This window comes from Culex pipiens, chromosome 3 (assembly GCF_016801865.2).
Source record: "Culex pipiens pallens isolate TS chromosome 3, TS_CPP_V2, whole genome shotgun sequence".
Classification (NCBI taxonomy): Eukaryota; Metazoa; Arthropoda; class Insecta; order Diptera; family Culicidae; genus Culex; species Culex pipiens.
This window is the reverse complement of record NC_068939.1, coordinates 42,361,992-42,385,744: the sequence shown is the minus strand read 5'-3', so window position 1 is coordinate 42,385,744 and position 23,753 is coordinate 42,361,992. Positions and strand designations below refer to the sequence as shown.

The 23,753-nt window shown below is 35.8% G+C and overlaps 1 protein-coding gene across 4 annotated transcripts in view; it reads right to left on the bottom strand.

Annotated features, from left to right (window-relative positions):
• Window positions 1-23,753, bottom strand: part of LOC120412372 (inositol 1,4,5-trisphosphate receptor) — a 72,418-nt gene that overhangs the window by 28,752 nt on the left and 19,913 nt on the right. For all 4 annotated transcript variants that reach the window (XM_039572793.2, XM_052709534.1, XM_039572794.2 and 1 more), the window contains exons 2-6: window positions 7,626-8,076; window positions 3,831-4,017; window positions 1,867-3,768; window positions 1,409-1,740; window positions 1,056-1,348 (exon numbers count right to left, since the gene is read on the bottom strand). In XM_039572793.2, coding sequence (XP_039428727.1) covers window positions 1,056-1,348; window positions 1,409-1,740; window positions 1,867-3,768; window positions 3,831-4,017; window positions 7,626-7,726 — 2,815 coding nt within the window. In that variant the 5' untranslated portion in view covers window positions 7,727-8,076. The remainder of the gene's footprint in view (window positions 1-1,055; window positions 1,349-1,408; window positions 1,741-1,866; window positions 3,769-3,830; window positions 4,018-7,625; window positions 8,077-23,753) is intronic.

Genomic DNA, 23,753 nt, shown 5'->3' with positions numbered 1-23,753 from the left:
ACTAATTTTTAAAAATGAAAAACTGCGACTATTTTCAAAAAAGTTACATAAAAATGGCTATAACTTGAAAACGGTGCACTTAATCAAAATTTCACTAAAGTACTTTTTGATTGCAAATTCAATTTTACATCGAAAAATGAAGTTGAAAAATTTTTTCGACCAAAATTTCGATTTTTTGAAAAAATCAGTATTGATTAAAAAATTCATAACTCGGTCAATGATTTTTTGCACAACCTGAAAATTTCTGAAAAGTTGGCATTTTATGTCCTCTAAAACATATCAAAAAATAAAAAAAAATAAAAATAGGGTTTTTTTGCAAATCAAGTTTTAGTGATAAAAAGTTAAATAAAAAAATCACCAAATTTTTTTTACCGTGTATCATTTTTTTCCAGTGTAGTCCATATCCATACCTACAACTTTGCCGAAGACACCAAATCGGTCGAAAAATCCCTTCAAAAGATACAGATTTTTGAATTTTCAAACATCATTTTTGTATGGACAGCTGCCAAATTTGTATGGAAAATTATATGGAAAAACTAATGATGCAAAATGGCTTCTTTGGACATACCGAAGGCACCAAAAAAGTTTCAGTCGGATTAAAAAATACAAAAAAATCGAATGACCGAAATCCTAGAGAACTGCTCATAAGAACTGTTTCTATTATTGATGCCGAGCTATTCTTCCAAAAACGAAAATATAATTGAAGTTCAGTTACAAATAAACTGAAATATTGCGTTTTGATTCGTTTCACATCTTTTTATCTGTGCTTTAAACTTGCGCATTCTTCTGCCACGAAACGAACGACAGCACAACAAGCTACCTCTATATACAACCAATTAATCTAAATTGAATTGCCATCAACGGCAACGACGACGACGACAATCAGGACCCAAAACCGAACAAATTTAGGTGAGAGGGAGGGAAACTTAAATGGAAAACCCAAGATACGGTGGATTTAATGTCTTTTTGATCCGGATCCGAAATTGGTGGGGGTTGGACTTTCAACTTAATTCCGCACGAAATTGATACCAAGGGTCACCGCAGCCGGTACTTACAGTCAATGTGTCCTGTCGGGAGGCCACTGCCGTCGCCCTCGCCTACGCAGTCCAGGATGTTGAGCAGGGTTTTCGTGAGCCGGAGCAGGTCGCTGAAGCTGTAGAAGCCAAAGTAGATCAAATCGCGGGCCAGCTTCACCACCTCGAAGGTCAGCTTGTTCTGGTCCTGGTCGGCGAACCACATCTTGGACACCACGTGGTTGCACAGGTAGTCCTCGACGAAGGCGATCGTCTTGTTGAACCGCGCTCGGACCGCTTCCTTGTTGCTGTCGGGTTGCTTCTCGATGTCGTAACTGGAAGGAGAATTGGGTATGTGGTGACGAAGTCTGTGACTTCAAATTCTGCGAACTTACTCATTAATCGACATCACCGGCGGAATCTCCGACCACAGCCGCGCGTACTTGACCGGCGTGACCGGCTCCTGCGGGTCGCGGTCTACGTGCAGGTGCAGCATCAACCGGCAAAACGACGCCCGCAGGTCGTACGGTACCGTCTTGTCCGACATGCAGCGCAAAATCAGATCGATATCCAGATGCGGCGACAGGTTGTTCAGCGCCAGGTACTGCCGGTTGAGGCACATGTTCGAGAACAGGTTCAACTGGTGCCGGTAGTAGTCCAGGATGGTCATGTCATGGGTGCGGCCAACCTTCAGGCCCTGCGCGAGCCGGCTCATGGACTTGGATTGCTGGCGATGGGACAAAGAAAGCGAAGAATGGAAATTAATAATTTATTGGGGGGTGGAGTTCGACGGAACGTCGAAGCAGGAACAAAAGAAATTATTTGCTGATTAATAATAAAACAGTTCACTCACCGTTCGGTTCTCCCACATCAGCACCACCTCGTAGTGCTTCTTTTTCTCCTCCTGCTTCCGGGGTGTCCCCGGTTTCGACTCATCCTCTTCCCTATTCTCGTCCACCTCAAGGATCTCCGTGAACTGATTGTTTCCCCGCTCTATCGCATGAAGATGCGCCAACCGCTCGTCGTCCACTTCTCGCAGAAAAGTTTCAATCAGGATGTCCGCGTTCTTCGCACTTAGGACACTCTTGCAGATCAACTCTTGCGTTACGGCGATCGCCTTCTTGTTGGACACGCAAAGATCGGAAAGGTAGTCCAGGAAGCGGCTCTGCCAGTTGTTCATGTTTTTGCGCACAAGTCCGACGAAGGTCTCAATCTCCGCGGCCGTAATGTGCTTCTCCAGCAGCTTCCGGTTGTTGTGGAGCAGCGCCGTGATGGTATCTTCCGCCAGGATGTCGTACCCGATCTGCTTCTGCATCAGGCCAAAGTGCTTCGCGATGTACTCCTGGTTTTTGCGGTAGTCTTGCTGGCTGAGCTTCAAAATGCGGTAGCACAGACGGAAGATGTTTTTGTACGGAGCGTTTTTCGGATCGCCGAGTTCGTCAATCTTGAGGAACGGCCCGTCGCTGTTCTTTGTTTCCTGAAACGGACCTTGCAGAATTTTGAACAGCTGCTTCAAGATGTACTGCTCGCGGAGCAGCTTCTGACGGTCACGGTTCGGGTTATTAATCGTTAGATCCAGCGCGTCACTCTTGTTCTGCTCGTTCTCCTGCCCAGCGATGAAGAAGACAATGTCCTGCAGGAGAGCGATCAACGAGCGTCGCTCGTTCGGAGAAATGGATCCATTCTCCAGCTTGGTACTCATGGCTTGAAGTAGCTTGCACGCGTCGTTGGCAAAGTCCAGATCGCGGACCTCCACCGGAGAAACCGGGATCAACTGAAACGCCTCCTTGTCCTCTTTGACGGCGGAACATCCGACCTTGGACATGACCGGTTTGTCTTCGTCAATATCGATCGGCGCGGACGTGGCGTGAACCCACGTATTCGAACACAAATGCCGCATCCGCACGTAGCTGTTCTGCGGAACCAGACCTTCAGGCCTCGTAATAGTCGTGGAATCCAGCTCGAAAACCGACGCAATATCCGTCGAGTGCGGTACCGAGACCAACCGGAAGGAATCACCGCTCTGCGGATGACTAGAATTGCTGGACTTTTCCGTACGCGAGATATCATCGTCAATCTCCGCAGCCAGATAGTACCCCGTGGCAAGGTGCTTGAACCGGAACAGCGAGTTCCAGTGGCCGGCCCCACCCCGGCACGAATCATGCTGCACGACCTCAATCTCCCACAGCGCTTTACTGCTAGTCGCAGCCGTTGCACTGGTTCTCCCAGTCGTCCTCAAAAACACGTGCTGCTGCTTCTTGTACTCGTCCATCGTCAAGAACTTCTCCTGCTCGGCGTGGAACAACCGAACCACATCCCCACCCTTCAACACGTCCTCCTGGTTCTCACGATGCTCCATAAACAACGTGATCTTCCACGACGATGACGAGTTCAGCACATTGACCTCCTTACTTCCCGGATTATCCGGCAGCTCATAATTCGCCGCCACGTGCAGATTCTGCCTGTTGGCATTCACCGGCTTCATGATGACCTTATCATTGACCACCACGTTATCCCCAGCAGATCGCAGCTTGTAAAACGGCATAATGTAGAACCACGACCCCTCATTTCCATTCGCGTCCAAATACACCCGCATCGCATTCTTCTCCAGCAACGCCGGCAACCGGATATTGACCGTAACATACTTGTTCGACTTCAAGTGCAACAGCTGAACCACACTCCCATACTGGACCACCGTCCCCAGCAGCTTCTTATTCTCAGACTCGTTCTGCTTCTTCTCAATTTCGGCAGCGTGCTGCAAAAAAAAACAAAATTACAAACCTCCAAACATCACCCTAACCTAAACAAAAAACTCACGTGCAATCGCTTCAGCAAGCTAGTGTCCGTATTCGTGGTCGTACTCTGTTTGGCCGCCTTCCAGAACTGCTTCTGGGCCGAGTACCGGTTCATCGGGCAGATCTTGATCAGGCAGTCGCGGAACTTTTCCGGCGGATCGTTCAGATCGCCCGCGCCCGGACACACGACGACGCGGTCGTCGACGAGGCTGGTTGAGGGGGAGGAAACGAAGAGATTGCATCAAGGTTTGGTATTACATTGATCATTTAGAAAAAAAAAACGAATGTGTTCCTTTTTAGGTTAAGCGATTTTCAAATGAAAATTCATTTTAATTTATCTGTTTGTTTCTTTCATTTCTTTTTGGGATTAATCTCTGTAAAATCATAAAAAATGATAAAGCGAGTGTTCAAAAGTCTTCCATTTTTCCAAACAATGTGCTTCAATTCAAATAACGTAAAATTGTAAAAAAATGTTCTTAACATAACGTTCTAAAACTGGAATAAGTTTCTTGCCTTAAAACCCAATAATTCATAACTATTTCTTTACTTCAAATATTAAGAAAATTCAGTCTATTATTGTTTCATTCGTATTAATTAGCTAAGGATCAATTATATTTTTTTTTACATATTTAGTATTTTCAGTCAATAGCTTGGAATTTTCTCCATTCTTTAAAAAAAGTTTTTTTTTTTAATTTTCAATTATTACTGGTATCTTGCCGAAAAGGGTAAAAAAATCTAACCAGTAACCCTAATAAAAGTTAAAGTTTATCAAGTATATAAACGTTAACCCTCTACCGCCTTTTTTTTTTTTTTTGAGGTCATTTTGAGCAACTTTTGTTCTACGAAAAACTTTACTTCTCTTGTTTTATGATTTTCTTGTTTCATTTTAAGTATTTTAATTTGCATTTATCTTGTCTAGTTTGAGTTTGCTTCTGATAGTTTTTGGCTTACTCTTCCATGTCCTATCATTGCCTTTTGCCCATCTAGTTTTTTTTCTTGTTTTAACAGTCACTTTGGGTTGGGTTGAAAAGGGATAAAAACTTTAAAATCAGACAATCAAAAAAAAAAAAAAATGAACAATTTTAAATGTTGTTGGAGTAGTTCCCATTTTCATGTTTTTATTTTCGCTTTTTTCTGATTTTATTTATTCTTTGTTTGAATATTTTATTTCTGTCTGAATTTTGTATCAAAGAAAAAAAAATTAAGGAAAATGATCATTTTATCAATTTTCTATATTAATACACTCCGAAATTATCATTAACATTTTTAATCATATTTTTTCGTTAAATTTTGAAACCAAAAAAAGTATTTTTTACATTATAATTTTTTTTTAATTTTTCAAAATTGACTTAAAAAAAATAATTCAAACTCCTTTTTTTGATAGCGCCAAATCGTTCACAGATTATGTTCGAAAGCATAAATTTTTTCGAACAGCCTTGTTTTAAAAGCATAAAGAATGGATGAATGAAGTTAATTTGGAAAAAATATGATGAAAATCGAAATGCAATAAAAAGCATTGGACATGATTTGTAAATGTTAAAATACTTTGCATAAGAGCAATTCTCTACGAAATCGGTCTTTTTTCTTCAATTTTATTTTTTGTATTTTTTAATCCGACTGAAACTTTTTTGGTGCCTTTGGTATGCCCAAAGAAGCCATTTTGCATCATTAGTTTGTCCATATAACTTTTCATGCAAATTTGGCAGCTGTCCATACAAAAATGATATGTGAAAATTCAAAAATCTGTAACTTTTGAAGGAATTTTTTCATCGATTTGGTATTTTCGGCAAAGTTGTAGGTATGGGTACGGACTACACTGTAAAAAAATGATACACGGTAAAAAAATTTGGTGATTTTTTATTTTACTTTTTGTCACTAAAACTTGATTTGCAAAAAAACACTATTTTAATTTTTTTTTTTCATTTTTTGATATGTTTTAGAGGACATCAAATGCCAACTTTTCAGAAATTTCCAGGTTGTGCAAAAAATCTTTGATCGAGTTATGAATTTTGAATCAATTTGCATTTTTTTTATAAATTTTTAAATCAATACTGATTTTTTCAAAAAATTGAAATATTCTTCGCAAAAAAATTTCAACTTCATTTTTCGATGTAAAATCAAATTTGCAATCAAAAAGTACTCTAGTGAAATTTTGATAAAGTGCACCGTTTTCAAGTTAAATCCATTTTTAGGTAACTTTTTTGAAAATAGTCACAGTTTTTCATTTTTTTAATTAGTGCACATGTTTGCCCACTTTTGAAAAAAATATTTTTGAAAAGCTGAAAAAATTCATAACTCGGTCAAAGATTTTTTGCACAACCTGAAAATTTCTAAAAAGTTGGCATTTGATGTCCTCTAAAACATATCAAAAAATAAAAAAATTAAAAATAGTGTTTTTTTGCAAATCAAGTTTTAGTGACAAAAAGTTAAATAAAAAATCACCAATTTTTTTACCGTGTATCATTTTTTTCCAGTGTAGTCCGTACCCATACCTACAACTTTGCCGAAGACACCAAATCGATGAAAAAATTCCTTCAAAAGATACAGATTTTTGAATTTTCACATATCATTTTTGTATGGACAGCTGCCAAATTTGTATGGAAAATTATATGGACAAACTAATGATGCAAAATGGCTTCTTTGGGCATACCGAAGGCACTAAAAAAGTTTCAGTCGGATTAAAAAATACAACAAAAAAAATCGAATGACCGAAATCTGAGAGAACTGCTCATAAGATATAAATAACGAACATAAAATTCTTTCTTTGAAAAGCATGAGAGCAGTTCTCTAGAAATTTGCAAAACAAATTAAATCACTTTTTAATTTTTGTATTTTTGATTTGGATGATCGATTAATACCTTAGTACAAAATAATCCATTTTGAATCACTGGTTAAGCCCTTTTGAAATGTAAGCCGTGATTTGAAAAACCTTAAAATATTTTTTTTCGACAAATTGAGTTTAACATTAAATGGGATCAACAGTTTCCAAAGTAACATCGGAGAGGATCAAAGGGACTGATATTTTTCAAATCAAGTTTTTGTAATAAAAACTTCATAAATTTTTTTTCTGAGTAGTCCTAATAATAACCTACAACTTTGCTGAAAACACCAAATTGATCCAAAAATCCCTTCACAGGATAATTTTTCGAAAATTTGCATAGCAACCTCCAAATTAGTATGGAGAAACCAATTATGCAAAATGGCTTATTGGGACCTAAAGAATCGATGGACAAAGTTTTTATAGTGAAAACACATCAAAATATATTTATCAGTTAAGACAAAAAAAATATATAAAAAAGTAATTATTTTTAATTAGCCTTTCTATTTACTAAAATTGATTAGTGATGAAATAAAAAAAATTCCTAATGTACACGTTTAAATTCTCCTGAAATTTTATTTCATGTTGCTCTGATTTTTGTTGGATCCAGCTTTTACAGACTGTTTTAAAAAAAAATACATATATTCAATATAATTTGATGAAGGCAATTCCACTGAAAATATTTCCTCAACGTTTAACAACAAATATCAGAAATGATTAAAAATGATTAAAAATAAACTTTCAAAAATACTTTCTATAGGTAACGGCAAACCAATGAGTATTAATGAAAAATTGGATGGTAATTTTTTTAAAATGTCAATAAACAAATAAAAAGATAACTTTTCAATTGAATTAATTTAAAAACAAGATTTTTTAAATTAAACTTGGTTCTTTGTTTTGTTCAAATTAAGTTAGTTAGTAAGTAAAAATCAACGACTTAAATTGAGACAAAAAAAAAATTCAAAATATTTACAATAAAAAAGAATAAGTTTCACTTACCCCAGAGTGCTCAGGAATCCGGAAATGCTTCCCTCCGAGTAGAGGGACACAATGTCCCCCAGGTGGAGAAAGCTGACCGACCCCATCGTGCTGTCGCCCATGTTTGCGACCTTTTCTTTTCACAATCAAAACAGAAGGAAAAAATCTCACAAATAATAAACGACACAATCAATCACTCGCAAAAAAAACCTTAACCTAGATCACAATTTCTGGCGGGGACAAAACACACACACACATCAACTATTGCGTCCTTTTCACTGAAAATCACGGCAAATTTTGCTGACTTGAGCATCCTCCCACACACGAGAGGCCCTGGGAGTGGAGGCCGCCTGTTGGCACGATTGGCACGATTCGTGGCCAAACAATAACGCTGCCGGCAGCAGCGGCATCTTCAAGTGGCGATGACGCCGGGGACGGTGGCAAAGCTGGCGTTGTCGCGGGAATAGTGCATCTGGAATAAAAAAAAGGGAGAAAAAAAACTATTGTTAGTGACGGAAGCAATAAACTATAGAGTGGAAGAGACCAAGTTTGCTACAGAGATATATGGGGGTTAGGGTAAAAGTTTCTCTTTCCGTCCGTATTGTTATTTACCCTAACATAATTTCAAATTATGAGTTAAAACCATTGTTATAATTGTCTTTCTAATGAATATGATTTAAAGTAAGAAATTTGTGTATAGTTTAAGAGGTTTATCCTCTAAACAGGAGGCAATAAAGAAAATTTCACTGGTTGTAGGAGAAAATGGCGGGGAGATGAGTTCCATAACACGGTGTCTACTTTGAATATTTATAAATATTATTTAATAAACTCAATCCGAATTCAGCATGTAAAAATTTCACAAAATTGATAACAAACTGCTGATATTTTCTTGTAAATCTTCACTAGTACAAAAGCTGTGTATGGGTAAGAGTTGTTCTACAAATTTTAATAGAAATTTATATTTCCTCCCCTTCTCTTCTTAATTTTTCAAAACAATCATTAGGCAAAACAAATAATGGCATAAATTCAATCATTCATTGGAAAAACTTGAACAACCGGTTTAATAATGTTTATTTTTAAATTTTTAAATCAAAGATGCCTCTTATACAGCTTTTTAACAAAATTCAAATTTCTGAATGCAATTACTATCCAATTCTGTGACTTTTTGAATAAACATCCCATAAAATCGAATAATAATCTTCAAAAAAAAAAAAGATGCTCCAGACCCCTCGACGAACTATTTCGGTATACCCCGCAAAATTTCGGGAAAGAGCCCTTCTTTGACGGTGCCAAATATCAGACATACAGAATTTTTATCATTAGTTTGTTCTACAAAACACACCGTGAGTGGAATCTCGGTAGAATGTCAAACGACCGTTCTCTGAGCGATTGTATTTCTAGAGGGAAGTCAATGACTGTGTGAGTGACTTTGCGTAGCACTCATTCGTTTGTGTGTGAAACGATCGAAAGTAGAATATCAAAATCAGGTTGTCATGGTGAAGACGATTGGCAAGGAATGTAGATTAGTAAGGTAAGGTGGGTTTTCCAGCTGTCAAAATAGTTAGTTAGCACGAAACCTGGATTTTATAAGGCGATTTTCAGAAAAGTGAAAATTTGACCATTTTCCGGGCAAATTTCACAGGATTTTTTTTCTGTAGGGTTGTTAAGCATTGGAGTGTTCTGTCACATATCACAGACAAAGTCGAAATTTGGTAAACCCACATGACAAAGAATTACCCATAATAGAAACTTTTTCGTCACGTTTTGGAAATTTCATAACTTCTAATTTGATCATGTCACTTTAAAATTGAATGATTCAAATATTTCTCACAACTATTGAAACCCCCCTCCTCCCTCCTCCTTCAAAATCGGCTCAAACAATCTGAAATGTATTTTCTTACAATTATAATCATATTTAGCATGTTTGGGGTTGTTTAAAAATATTTTGAAGTTTTATGAAATTCAAACGTACAGTACCGCAAATCGTCGCCGTCGTGCTAACTTGTCGTACGTGCATTTTGGGACAAATTGAGTTAAGAACGCCATTTTGTGCAGCTCACAATGCCTCACCTTTTGACCTTCACAGATCCCCAAAATTCGATTACAATCCTGAGAAATGCAATAAAAACCGAAAAAACTCCGTTCATTTTTGTCACTTTACATATGAAAGAAGTTTCAATCTCGTCGTGCTATCTTGTCACTCCCTGAAAATTGGTGTAAGTGCGACAACTGGCCAAACAGATTTCAGGTCAGAACGCGTTTGACGCACGTACAAGTTAGGCTACCGTAAACATTTGTAATTATAACTCGGGTCTCCGGCAACCAACTTCAACCAAACTTTGGGATAATGCACAGAATGGTCAGCCAAACAAAACGTGATTGTTAGTGTTTACAATGCGCGCTCTAGTTTTTGTTTACTCAAGGTCAAACATTAAAACGTGTTTTTCTCGGAACGTCGAAATGGCGGGTGCGACAAGATAGCACGACGACGTCGAAATAGTTCTTTTTCTCCGCGACAATTTTTTTCGACGATGTTTAGATATTTTGAAAACCAATGATTGCAAAACAACTGGACTGGTGTAAAGTGCATTTTCAAACTCTATTTTTCATCCAAATGTTGAAACAAAACGATGACAGTGTGCTCTCTTGTTCTATCTAGATAGGAATCCCAGCAAGCTTGGTACAAAAGAGCACACCGGCATCGAAACACACCGGCATGCAAAAACAGTTCACAAATTGAGTGCTTTTGAAATTTTTTGTATTTGATCAAAGTAGATAAATGAGAAACAAAGCATTCAATTAAGTTAAATGTTGACAAATTTTACAAATATCAAGCGATTTAAATGTTTCTATGAAATTTTCGATGTAAATAACTTGGTCAATTTTTTTTATATCTTTTTGCATCGACATATCATTTGGATAATGATGAAGTTTAACCATCTCTTGTAGAATATTTTATTTCTCACACTACCAATGTGTGCTTTTAATATAGAGCAACTCTCTACGAAATCGGCCGATTTCGACCATTTTTATTTTTTGTATTTTTTGATTTGGCTCAAACTTTGTGAGGGCCTTCCCTATGACCAAATAAGCTATTTTGTGTCATTGATTCACCCATACAAGTCTCCATACAATTTTGGCTGCTGTCCATACAAAAATGGTATGTAAATATTCAAACAGCTGTAACTTTTGAGTGAATTTTCTGATCAATTTGGTGTCTTCGGCAAAGTTGTAGGTATTGTTGAGGACAATTGAGAAAAAAATAGGTACACGGAAAAAAAAATTGCAGATTTTTTTATCAACTTTTTTTTCACTAAAACTCAATTTCCCAAAATACGTATTTTTTGATTTTCGAGATTTTTTGATATGTTTTAGGGGACTAAAATCCGCAACTTTTGAGCTATAGAGAAACATGGTCAAAAAATCTGCCGCCAAGTTGTGATTTTCTGAAAAATAGTGATTTTTGGAAAAAAATCCAAATTTCATGCAAAAACAAATTTGAAGTTATTTTTTAATGCAAAATTGAATTTGCAATCGAAAACTACTTTACAATTTTTTTGATAAAGGGCTTCGTTTTCAAGATATAGCCACCGAAAGTTTGATTTTAGCAAAATATTTGCAGTTTTTCGATTTTTAAAAATAGTGACCATGAGCGACCATTTCTAAAAATATTTTTTTTGAAAAGTTCAGAAAATTTGCTATAAAATTGTCTAAGAGACATTGAAGATTGGACCTCGGGTTGCTGAGATACAGCCGCTTTAAGAAAAAGAAACACGAAAATTGAAGTTTTCTAAGTCTCACCAAAACAACCCACCTTTTTCTAATGTCGATATCTCAGCAAATAATGGTCCGATTTTCAATGTTAATACATGAAACATTCGTGAAATTTTCCGATCTTTTCGAAAAAAATATTTTGAAAAAAATTAAATCAAGATTAACATTTCAAATGGGCGTAATATTCAATGTTTGGCCCTGCAATTTTTTTTCCGTGTACATATTTTTTTCTCAATTGTCCTCAACAATACCTACAACTTTGCCGAAGACACCAAATTGATCAGAAAATTCACTCAAAAGTTACAGCTGTTTGAATATTTACATACCATTTTTGTATGGACAGCAGCCAAAATTGTATGGAGACTTGTTTGGATGAACCGATCACACAAAATAGCTTATTTGGTCAAAGGGAAGGCCCAAAGTTTGAGCCAAATCAAAAAAATACAAAAAAAATCCATTTCCGGTTTTGGTAGAGAATTGCTCTATATGCAATTGATTTATTTAAATTTAAGCATTTAAATTAATCAAAAAAATAGAAAGACCAGTCAAAATTATTATTTTCTAAAATTCATGCCTAAAAAATTACTTGAAAGTTACTTGTTTAATTAATATTATAAAATTTATTTGTTTTTGATCATTGATTGAAAATAAATTAAAAAAAAAACAAGAACATTCTAAATCAGGTTTCTTTTTTTGATGATTCGACACCCTGCCCGCGTCATCTCGCGCCAAGGCAAACATTGGAAAATATTTGTGCTACTCGTCGTTTTTGGTGGGGCCCGATCTGGGGCAGGGCCGGGAAAATTCGCGGGCTGGAGGACGTCCTCTACAGCAACTCTAAGTAGGGTGGGTGTGCGCGGTCTTTGTATTCACTGAGTGAACGGCACTTTGTACATCATGGGTGGCTTTTCTCGGAGGATTTTTTTTGCGAACAGAAGATGACAGTGCCGGTGGCAAATGGGTTGGGTTTCCTTTGAGCGTGAAATTATTTGGAATATTTAGTCGCCGAAAAGTCAATAAGTTGGGGTTGGTGAACTATGGCAGTTTTCTGATAGAGGAATTTTATTCATGAGAAGCTGTTCTAAAGGGAAAATTCCAAGCATTGTCTCTTTCAGTGTTGCCAGTAATGACTAAAGTTGAAGCGGATCTCCCCGGGGCAAGCAATTTGCTTGAAAAGAAATGGGTAATTTGTGCATCTGAAGTGGAAAAAAAATGTCTATGGCTGGAGGCTGACAGGGGCGGAAAATTTAGAATTTTTCCTTGGCCATTATGAAGTGCTTTAGACTCCTTTAGATTCCTTCTGCTGTGATTCTGGCTTTAGCAAGATGTTTGGAGGACTGGAAAGGGCCGTGGGCAATGGAAAGCCACAGAATAAAGCGACTTTAATAAGAGTTTTCAGCGTACGCCAGAGTGGACTGTTATGAAGTGGAAAACCTCCGGATGATTGTGTATTTTGAGGAAAAAACAGACCTTGAAGGTCGGCGAAAGCGAAATAAAATTTACAAGTTTTTTTGTCTCGTTGACATAGCTCGTGACATTTTGATGGAATGTTGGAATGTGGCCTTTAAAAAGGATTCAGAAAAAAATGTGTGTTAAGAAAAAGCAAAGACAAGCGATTACGGATAATTGTCCCATATTTCCTCGAAATTCAAACAAATTATATTTCAGACTTTTTGAAAAACTGTTCAAAAATACAAAATCTTGAATAAAAGCTTTATGTAAATATTAAAATACAATATTAATAAAAAGAATTTGTGGCAAAACACGGCAGTGTAGAAAACATATTTAAATATCCTAATTTTGCCATAGTTAAAATCACGTTCTGACGTATAATCTACACCAGGCCTGCCCAACCTTTTCGGCTCAATTTTCACATTTTTGATCGTCAAAATTACAATTGTTGATTTTTTCATGGTTTCTTTGATGGAATCGGTTCATCTGAGAACCAGTGAACATAACTTTAATAAAAGTTTGAAAAAATATTTTATGTAAGTTTTAAGTGAAAAATTGGTCCAGCCCGCGGGCCGGATTGATTTTTGACGTAAAATGTAGATAAAAACGACTTGTATAAATATTTTTTCAAACTTTTGGTAAAGTTATGTTCACTGGTCATCTGAGAACCGATTCCATAAAAAAAACCATGAAAAAATCAACAATTGTAATTTTGACGATCAAAAATGTGAAAATTGAGCCGAAAAGGTTGGGCAGGCCTGATCTACACCCTATAAAACCATACAAAGAGGTGTCACTTCTCCGGAAAACCGCGAACTATTTCGTAGGTAGATTGTTATTTTAACACTTTGTCAGAGGGGGTTGACCCAGTTTGTTAAGCTCTACCGGGGAACCAGTAGAGAAGCCGATAAAGCCACCACCCTGTTTGGTTTTAGTGGTAAACCACTCCGTTGTCCCCGTGGGACGATTCTGGAAAGTTTACCTTTCCCAGGTTCAATTTGGATGAGGGCAAAAATGATATGAAATTTAGCATTTTTTTTTATTGCAATCCAATAACCGCTGAAGCTCGAATCCAAGCAGAGATGTTTATTTTTGCAATCATTACCATTATCACCCGTTTTTTTTCTGTTTGCACACAATAATCGTTCCGGTGCGGTTGAGGGTTTCGGCATGGGTTAACCCTTGATTGTACTTTTTTATTTGAAGTTTGATTTTAAAAAAATAAAACATTGATTTTATTGTAATAAATTTGTGATTTTTAAAAAACTTATCATGTCAGAATATATTTTAATTTTCCAATTTAAGGGTTAATCGCAATATGTTTTGGAACCTTGGGGCCAGATTGTATTCCATGGCAACCCAAGGCGAGACGGGTGGAAGGCTGACTGTATGTAATAAACGTAAAGTATAAACCAAATTGAGCATATTTAATTCAGCGCGCAAAAGAAGCCAGCTGGAAGATAACGCGTAGCGTACCATTTATCGGAGCAGATTTTCGAACCAGCTAGGGTGCGTACCCGGAAGAGATGGCAACCGGTGAAAGGAGAGCACATTTTATGCGTCGTGGTTGTTAAATTCCTCGTGTACTTAGGAATAATAATGATGATGTCTTCATTAACTTTTAAACAGCTGTTTCATTTTACAACAGGTAATAGGGATAAAGCATGATTTTCCACAATTTTAAGTTGATGTTCTTTTATTTCGAACCTGCTCATTTCTTTTTTTTTAATTCTGAATAGATAACTTTAAAATTAATTGAAATTGTAAATCAATCATAATATTCTAAATTTTAAAAGACAGAGCAAAGACAAATTCTAAAATATCAACTATTATATCTGCTTTTCAAAAGGTATCCACTTCAACATAAAAGTTTTCTTCTCTTCACGTAATTACTCTCCTTTTAAAAAGAACAAAGAGTTGAATTTTTAATTTGCCTTGCATGAAATATTAAGCGCCTCGCGCGTCACCTGCAATTTGCGCTAGTCTTTCTGATTAATGCAACGACACGGCGAGAAAAATCCTCCCCTTTTTACCCAGCTCACCATTGTGAGAAAACTTGGCTCCTCAAACAACGGAAAGTTCGCTGATAACATATGGCAAACTGTGTGTGTATGTGTGGCAAATTAATAATTGATGTATTGATTGTAGAATCGACTGAGGGAATGAAAAAGTTCAGGTTTTATTTAAAAAAGAAGAATTATTTAAGAGTTTTAATTTTTTCAAATCATATTACGTTCAAGGGAAAAGAAACGCCCACTACAATTACTCACCAATTAAAAATCAATTTCCTGGTTCATCTTCAAGAACAACAAAAAAAAGAGCACAACACACACTCCCATGAAACCTAACCACCGCGATCAATTGGCTTCGGAAACTGGAATCGCATAATAACAAGCTCGTGCCATCCGAGCTGGTAAATATACTAACAGCCCAGGAAAGCAACAATGTTTAGAGAAGAGGCAAAGGACGGAACAAACACTAGTGCAAAGCTTGTTTACTATACACCGGGCGGCATCTAACTCTTTTCAGTGATTCGAGTTATATTTGGAAAGGTCCAACATTTTATTACATTTTTCAAAGTTTTTTCTATATTTTTTTAAAATTTGCACTTCAAATATTTCTAACTAAATTATTCACTTTATTTGTTTCAACATAAGTACCACGCTCCATCAAATTAAGCTTATGCTATAGTACATGGAATCACTACTTTGCCCTTCTGCACTTTTACCACCCCGGCTCCGTCTATAAATATCGGTGTGAATTTTGCTTTTGTTTTGTTTCAATTATTTATTTATTTTCCATCACCGCTGCCGGGTCGCCGGGCGGCAATGGCACGCTATTTTTTTATACTGGCGTCGCGCGTGTGCTATCCTGTGTCATAAAATCAAAGCAATTTAGATTTATTTTTTTATCATAATTTGAAATTGTATAATTATTTTATATTATTTTGTACAAAATCAATCAAAAAACTAAATCAGCTAATGCAAACTATTGCCAAACTGTTTATTCTGATCAGGTATTCTGAATTTGATTCTAATTTTGTCATAAGTTGAAATGTCTGTTTTGTTTTAAGATGTCAAGTCAAACTTTAGGGTGGTGAAAAATTTCGTACCGACATTCTTATTTCAGTTGAAAAAGTTGAAATTTATATTTACGGGACATTTCACCTAAAAAAACACACAAAAAAGTGCAAAATTGAAATCAACATTTTCTGATCAAGCTCAAATTTGGTGGGACTTTTGATACCATCAAAATAAGCAAGAATTTCGATTATCACTCCTTTACCTCCTTTTTTGACATCACCTCCAAAAATTTCACCTGTTAGAAACCTCCATTTTCAAATTGCGATATCTCAAAAGCCGCAAACCTTTTAGTGTCGATCCAGGCCTCATTTTGAAGAAAATTGGACATAAAATCGATTGGCGTAGTCCATTTTTCTATAACAAAAAAAAAAACAAGCCTGTTTTTATTTTTTTTATTCAGAGAATAATGTAGGTAAATTTTACATAGGTGTTCCAATTGTTATCAATGTTTTATTTTTAGTTATTTTTATTATCTGTTCTACTACTTTGTACAGCATTGTAATGAATCCTGCAAAGTTGCAAAAGCAGGAAATTTTAATATGAAAAATTTTGTTCTAAAAAAAAGATGACCCTTCTGGGTTATTGCAGATGCAGACATGGCCAATAATTTTTTTGCAGTTGAGAAACGAAAAATGACATAGGTTTTAAAACTATTTTTGTATTTTTTTTTAGTTGACAAATATGTTTTTTCGGAATTTTGAGTACGCCATGTAATCGGGCGTCTAGTTTTACGTAAAAGTACCCTTGAAACCAAATTCCAATCATCACCATTTCAGGCTACACATTATTGAAAACACCACGGTTGTGTTTCACCTTCCTGAGCAAGAATATTTTAGATTCAAAATATTCTTTTGATGAAAATTGTTATTTTCGAAAAAAAAAGTTTTTTATACAAATGTAGCCTGTTACAAAGTAAAATTCAAAAAAAAATATTGAAAAATACTTTTTTTAAGGTTTATATAAATTAAAGGTAAAAGAAATGCAAAACATTATAATAAGGCTAATTTACAAATTATTAAAAAATACTTGAGGCACCATGTATCTCCTCTCATGACACTAGATTAGGAAAACACTTTTTTTTGAAAAAACGCAATTTTCACCGATAGAGCATTCTGAATCTAACATATTCTTACTCAGGAATGTGAAACACTAATTATTACGTAGAAATCTCCAATGGGTCATCCCGTTTTTTGTTTTTTTTTCCTTCCGCAATACCGTGAATACGTCTTTTTTGAATGTTAAAAAATTAAAGAGATCCCCTCCGCCAAGAGGTATAAAAAAACGGACCTCGATCAAAAATTACCCCGTAGGACGAAGTGTCTCGCAAATCTAAGAGGTGTCGGGACAAGTGAGTTAGCGTAGAAGAAGCCATTCTGTGACAAGTTTTCATAGAATTCAAGACTAACAATTGAAAAGGGCAAGTTTTACAAGTTAGGTCTTTTATAATGTTTTCTGAAATATATATATTTTTTGTTTTCTTTTGGAAAAAATCATTCAATTTTCAGTTATTTTATTAGTTTTTGACATTCAAAATCGAATAATTAGTTGCTGAATTGTTAGCATTTGAATGTTGATTCTTATTTGTGTGATAACCTTTAAAACCTTTTTAATGTTTTTTTTTCGTTTTGTGGTTCCAATCAATATTTTTTAGACAATTTCATAGGGAATTTTACAGGATCCTTTCAAAAATATATCTTGAAAATTTCAAGTTCAAGAATAACTTTTAAAAATTGCCTAACAAAAGTGGGCCCTTTTGAAAAATTATTGTTGAATTTCTGATTTTCACAATACCAATTTTTAATAATAATTTGTATGGAAACTTGTATAGACGAACCAATGACGCAAAATGGCTTTTTGAGTCATGGGCACAAGCACAAAAAAAAAACAACAACAAAAAATCAAAACAATGCAAAAAGCACACATCAGGTGGTTAAAATTTTATTTCGAAAATAAGCTCGTGCATAAATTACGTGGACTTTTCAAGAAAAACCAGCAGCGCTTGTGGTGTTGCCAAAAAACTTTCTCTATAAATGCTACTTGTCGTGAATGTTCGCTTAAAATTTCATCAATTTTGGCAGCACTAAGCAGACCCAAAAGAGCAATGGAAGAAAAACTGAACTAAGCTGAAAATAGATAAATGGGCGTGGCCCAATGCACTCGACTGATTAGAATGCATTTTTGAATATTTTTTTAAATGCTTGTAAAAGGAATAGCATAACTTTTAAAAAAAGTGAAAATAAACAGAAATGTTCACAAAAAGTTGCTCTACTAGTTGGTGTACTTGGTTTTAGTGAATTTCAAGGAACACTCCAGATCAATGCTTGAAAAGGGATCTGTCACTGAATGGGACTGCTCGATATTCGATAGAACTTTCTGTCAGCGATCATTTCCCAAAACGATATTTGATCGCTGACACACAACGCCTATCATGACCGTCGTTGCTTGGCGACGGTCAGTGAACGTAAACACGAAGCAAAAACGAAGGAAAAATGCCTCAATCTCAAGCAACCGCTCGAACGAGACAACGTGCTCTTTCTCTTTCTCTCGTTTTTGTCTCTCTCTTCCTAATGTATGCTGCGTGGTGACAGGAGTCATATGATTGCTATCATTGGAGAGATGATCGGAATCTCGGTAGAATGTCAAACGAACGCTCTCCAAGCGATTTTTCCCCTGGAGGGAAGTCAATGATTGTGTGAGTGACTTTGCGTAGCACTCATTCCTTTGTGTGTGAAACGAACGAAAGTAGAATGTAAAAATCAGGTTGTCGTGGTGAAGACGATTGGAGTGTTCTGTCAGCTATCACCAAAAAAGTCGAAATTTCGCAAGCCCTGCTCCAGATCATCCAACATCATTGAAACACGACCGCTTATTAGGCTTAAAATGGGTATATTTCTCCTATTAGCTACACTACCCTAATATTTTTTGTCCTTACTCGGCCATAGCTCAAAAGTGATTAAAAGTGAAATAAAAATTAGAATTTAATTTTGAGGACCAAGTTTCTTCAAAACTATCCTAACCAACAACTAAAAAAATAGGAATAAATATTGTTAGTCTGGAAATAGTATGACAAATGCACAATTTAAATAATGTTTTAAAAACACTTTAAAAAGCGTAAAATGTGGTAAAATGACCCTTGTCACAATGTGCCTTCAACAAGAGTTTCAATGATCTATTCCTTTTTAAAATGAAATTGAAAATTTGTGTTTTTAACACAAATGGGTAAATGGAGCAGGGTGAGTGTATCACCCAACGATTTTTCAAGATTAATGAAGCTGCAAATAGATAAAATCAATACAAAATGATTTCTAAACTTAAATTTCAACAGCAATATATTTTTTTTACTAAATAGTACACCCACGGCGATATTTTTCTCCCGCACTCGCACACATCGTCATTTTAATATATTCCGCGCGCGCCGGTGGTAAAATGAACCATGCTGTGCCGCTGCTTTTAGTTAGCTTTTAGTGGCGTTCCTCGGGGCAAAACTTTTAAGCCGAACAGAGACAGCGCTAGAGAGCTAGTTAATGGCTATAATTGCACGGCGGCCCGAAGCCGGCAGCGTGTGCCGTGTTTTTCCTGTGTTTGTGTGTGTGTGTGTTATTGTAACAGTGATGGCAGATTGATGGGTGTTTATGGTTTTTTTTCAAAAAAATTTATAAAACCTGGCGTTAACAAATTTTTTAATTTTCAAATATGTTTTCGATATTTGATCCACCCACATGTTAAATCTATGAATAAAAATCATCCTGCAAACCACACTATCCACAATTCTCCAGCTTCCAATTAATCTTCACGTTCCCACATAATTCTACCCTATAATCACAAAATCATCCACCTCCTAATTGCGAAAGTGCCAACCACGAATTACAACCTTTACGCCTCCGCTAAGCGAAAAGTCATTCCGGAAATCTCCTTGGCAAAGCACCACCAGCCGAGCAGAGCAGAGAGGCCAATGTTTATCGCCCATAAAAAAAAGGTTTGCCACCGTCAACAGCCAGGCTAACCAGGACAAACAAGCCAGCAAGCAAGGAAAAAAAACATTCCGGATTTTATGGCCACTGCTGCGGCACCAAGCTAGAATCATACCGAAAGGGTACATTCTCAGGCTGCTTCTTCTTGTTTCGCGGCTTTTTGCTGGGGAGATTGGTAGGGGGAGGCGGAAAACTCCAACGACTAATTGACACGTTTCCACTTTCATTTCCGTTTCCCGCTGCGAAAATTTGCCTGGACAGGAAGAAGCTGCTGCTGGTGTCCGGGCCACCAGTGTCCATGGGATTTAGTTTCAGTGAGCACGGTAAGAAAACATTTATTTTAAAGAGTACTCTGGAGTTATTTTTGGAAAGGTCCTATAAACCAAATTTCCAGTTTTTACTTTTTGAGTGTTTTTGAAGCCGCCTTGAGTCAGGGGTATTAAAAATCTCCCAAAATGCAAAAACTGAAAATAAGGTTTATTGGACCTTTAAAAAAAAATAAAAAACTCCAGAACTGTCTTAAGGTTTTGTTTTTTTTTAAATTAAAACAGCGCAGTAGATTTTAAGATACCTTTGAATTATTTTACTTTCTTGTTTCAATAATTTCAACATTTCCGTATTAACTTTTCAATAGGGCGAATTTGTAGATGTGAAAAAAAAGTTCTGAAAAAGTTTCTGAAAAGTTAAAAAAACGGATTTATACTAAACATGAGAAAATGTTCATGTTAAATCATTAGACCAGAGCCATCATTACCTACGGCCCGTGGGCCGGGTATGGCCCATTAGGGTGTAATATGAAAATCGATTTTCCAGCACAGCAATTTTTCAGTTCCTTTTGGGGTCCTAAACAACTCCCCAAAGTTTGGGAACGATTGGTTTAGTCCTCACTTTGCGCAAAGCGATTCAATTTTCCATATAAATTTGTATGGGAAAAACCATTTTTTTTTATTTTGATATTTATAAAATCCACGTTTCACGCTGTACTAAAACCGGATTCATATTCGGATGCTCTGGAAGGTGCTCTACAACTTTCCCAAAGAGAGTATGGTGCTAACTTGCTCCTGAAAGAAGATACAGCGTCCTCAAAACTCGTCTAAAACGTCTTTTCGAGCAAAAAACACGTTTCAGTCGAGTTTTGAACACGCTGTACCTTTTTTTAGGAGCAAGTTAGCACCATACTCTCTTCGGGAATGTTGTAGAGCACCTTCCAGAGCATCCAAAAATTAATCCGGTTTTAATACAGCGTGAAACGTGGATTTTATAAATATCAAAATAAAAAAAATGGTTTTCCCCATACGAATTTATGTGGAAAATTTAATCGCTTTGCGCAAAGTGAGGACTAAACCAATCGTTCCCAAACTTTGGAGAGTTGTTCAGGACCCCAAAAGGAACTGAAAAATTGCTGTGCTCGCTAAATTTGGACAACTTTATTTTTTTCCATACAACCATATTACACCCTAATGGCCCATTATATTATTATCGCGTAAAACGTGTTTGAAATCGCGTAAAACGTGGATTTTTTTGAATATCGAAATTTAAAAAAAAAGTTTTTCCCTAAAACCTAAAAGGAACTGAAAAATTGCTGTGCTGGAAAATCGATTTTGTTATTACACCCTAATGGCCCATGAAGCCATTTCATCCGGCCTGCAAAGGCCCCTGAAAATTGTTTTATGAATGGCCCAAAGTTTAGACCCTTCATTAAATTTAATATGTTAATTTAATTTAATTGCTGTTGTTTATTTTCCTTGGAGAACAATTTTCATGGTTTCAAAGTATTATCTGATTTTTTCTTTGTTTTTTTTTTAACAATTAATGCCCTTCAAAATGAATTTCTGATCTAAAATTATATGGTCTAAAAATTTAAAATCAATTCATTTCAAATTCCACATCAAATTTTAAAATAAGTTTAGCAAAATATTTTGAACATGATAATGGTTATGCTGTTGTCAAAATTACAAAATGTTTGAAAATTCATGAACATGTTTTTCTTAAAAGATTTCACGTCTTTATCTATTTTGTGAAAACTCTTTTGATGCACACTATTTTTCTTGTAAATTTGGAAGGTGAGTGGTTTTCTGTTATTTCTTTGTATCAGGGCTGTGGAGTCGGAGCCGGAGTCGGTGGAGTCGGGTCTTTTTGAGGACCTGGAGTTGGAGTCGGAGTCGTCAGACCTCGAACAGCTGGAGTCGGAGTCGGAGTCGGCTAAATTTTAATGAGCTGGAGTCGGAGTCGGCTAAATTTTAATGAGCTGGAGTCGGAGTCGGAGCTGAAAGTTTCTGATAACCCGGAGTCGGAGTTATCTTAAATTCAACAACAAATATATTTTTTTATATGTTCAGTATTTATTATAATGGTTATTTCACAAAACTTCTTATATTTATATATTTTTTGAAGTCGCATGCGTTGTCATTTTTTCATTTTTTTCAAGAGATTTATTAGATGTCATAATGGTTTTGAATAATTTTTATTGTGATTGGAATGCTCTAATTGTGTTATTCCACTATGCTCACTAAATGATAACCTGTTAATCATCTCAAACCCAAGTATGTAGTATCATAACTTTAAAAATAATAAACAATATTGGTTTAGTACTCAGAAATATTCAATTGTTTCTTGACTGCATTCTTTTGCCTATATTTGTGTAGATTTCAATTCTAATTTGACCAAACTCAAGCCAGTTCGTTGTGAAAAAATACACATCCAGTAATTTTCACCCCGAAAATAGCGAAAAAATAGCATTAAAGAATTAAAATAATAAACACTGTTTGGAAATCGGAAAAAAATCACTGACAGTATAATTCTTCCATAAAATAATCTACGATTATAACAATCTATTACTAGGAATTCAAAATGCAATTTTTTTTTGTACCTAAGTATAATAAAAATCAAAGTGTCGCGTTTAAAATATTTGAAACTGACAAAAAATATTTAAAAATGTTGCAACTAATTTGAAATAATCATGGAATATGTTAAATATATCGATTATCTTAATGTTTACTATTTGTCTACTAAAATATGAAAGTTTCGGCAGGCTATTTTGATATCATAGCAAATTATCGTTGAACAAATCTCAAGATTTCAGTACCAAAAAGGACGTAATAAAAAATGTATAAGGGTAATTCTCTACCAACTCACACGAAATCGGGAAAAGTTGCCCCGACCCCTCTTCGATTTGCGTGAAACTTTGTCCTAAGGGGTAACACTTTTGTCCCTGATCACGAATCCGAGGTTCGTTTTTTGATATCTCATGACGGAGGGGCGGTACGACCCCTTCCATTTTTGAACATGCGAAAAAATAGGTGTTTTTCAATAATTTGCAGCCTGAAATGGTGATGAGATAGAAATTTGGTGTCAAAGGGACTTTTATGTAAAATTAGACGCCCGATTTGATGGCGTACTCAGAATTCCGAAAAAACGTATTTTTCATCGAAAAAAACACTAAAAAAGTTTTAAAAATTCTCCCATTTGGGGTTTGCTTATAAACATCACGAGTTATCGCGATTTTACGAAAAAAAGTTTTGAAAAAGTTACTTTTCGCGTTTTTCTTTGTTTCGTCGTCCGTGTCTGTCGCGGGTGACCATGAACGGCCATGATCGATGACGACCAGTTTTTCAAAACTTTTTTTTCGTAAAATCGCGATAACTCGTGATGTTTATAAGCAAACCCCTTATGTCTATATATCAAAATTTTTGTTATGGTCTGCTCTACAACTTTGTAGAACATTGTTATACTCTAAAAAATAACCCTGCAAAGTTAGAAAAAACACGAAATTTTAAAATGAAAAATTTTGTTCTAGATGAAAAAATGACCCTTCTGGGTCAATGTATATTCGAAAAGTACATTAAATTTCCCATAAAATGACATGTTCC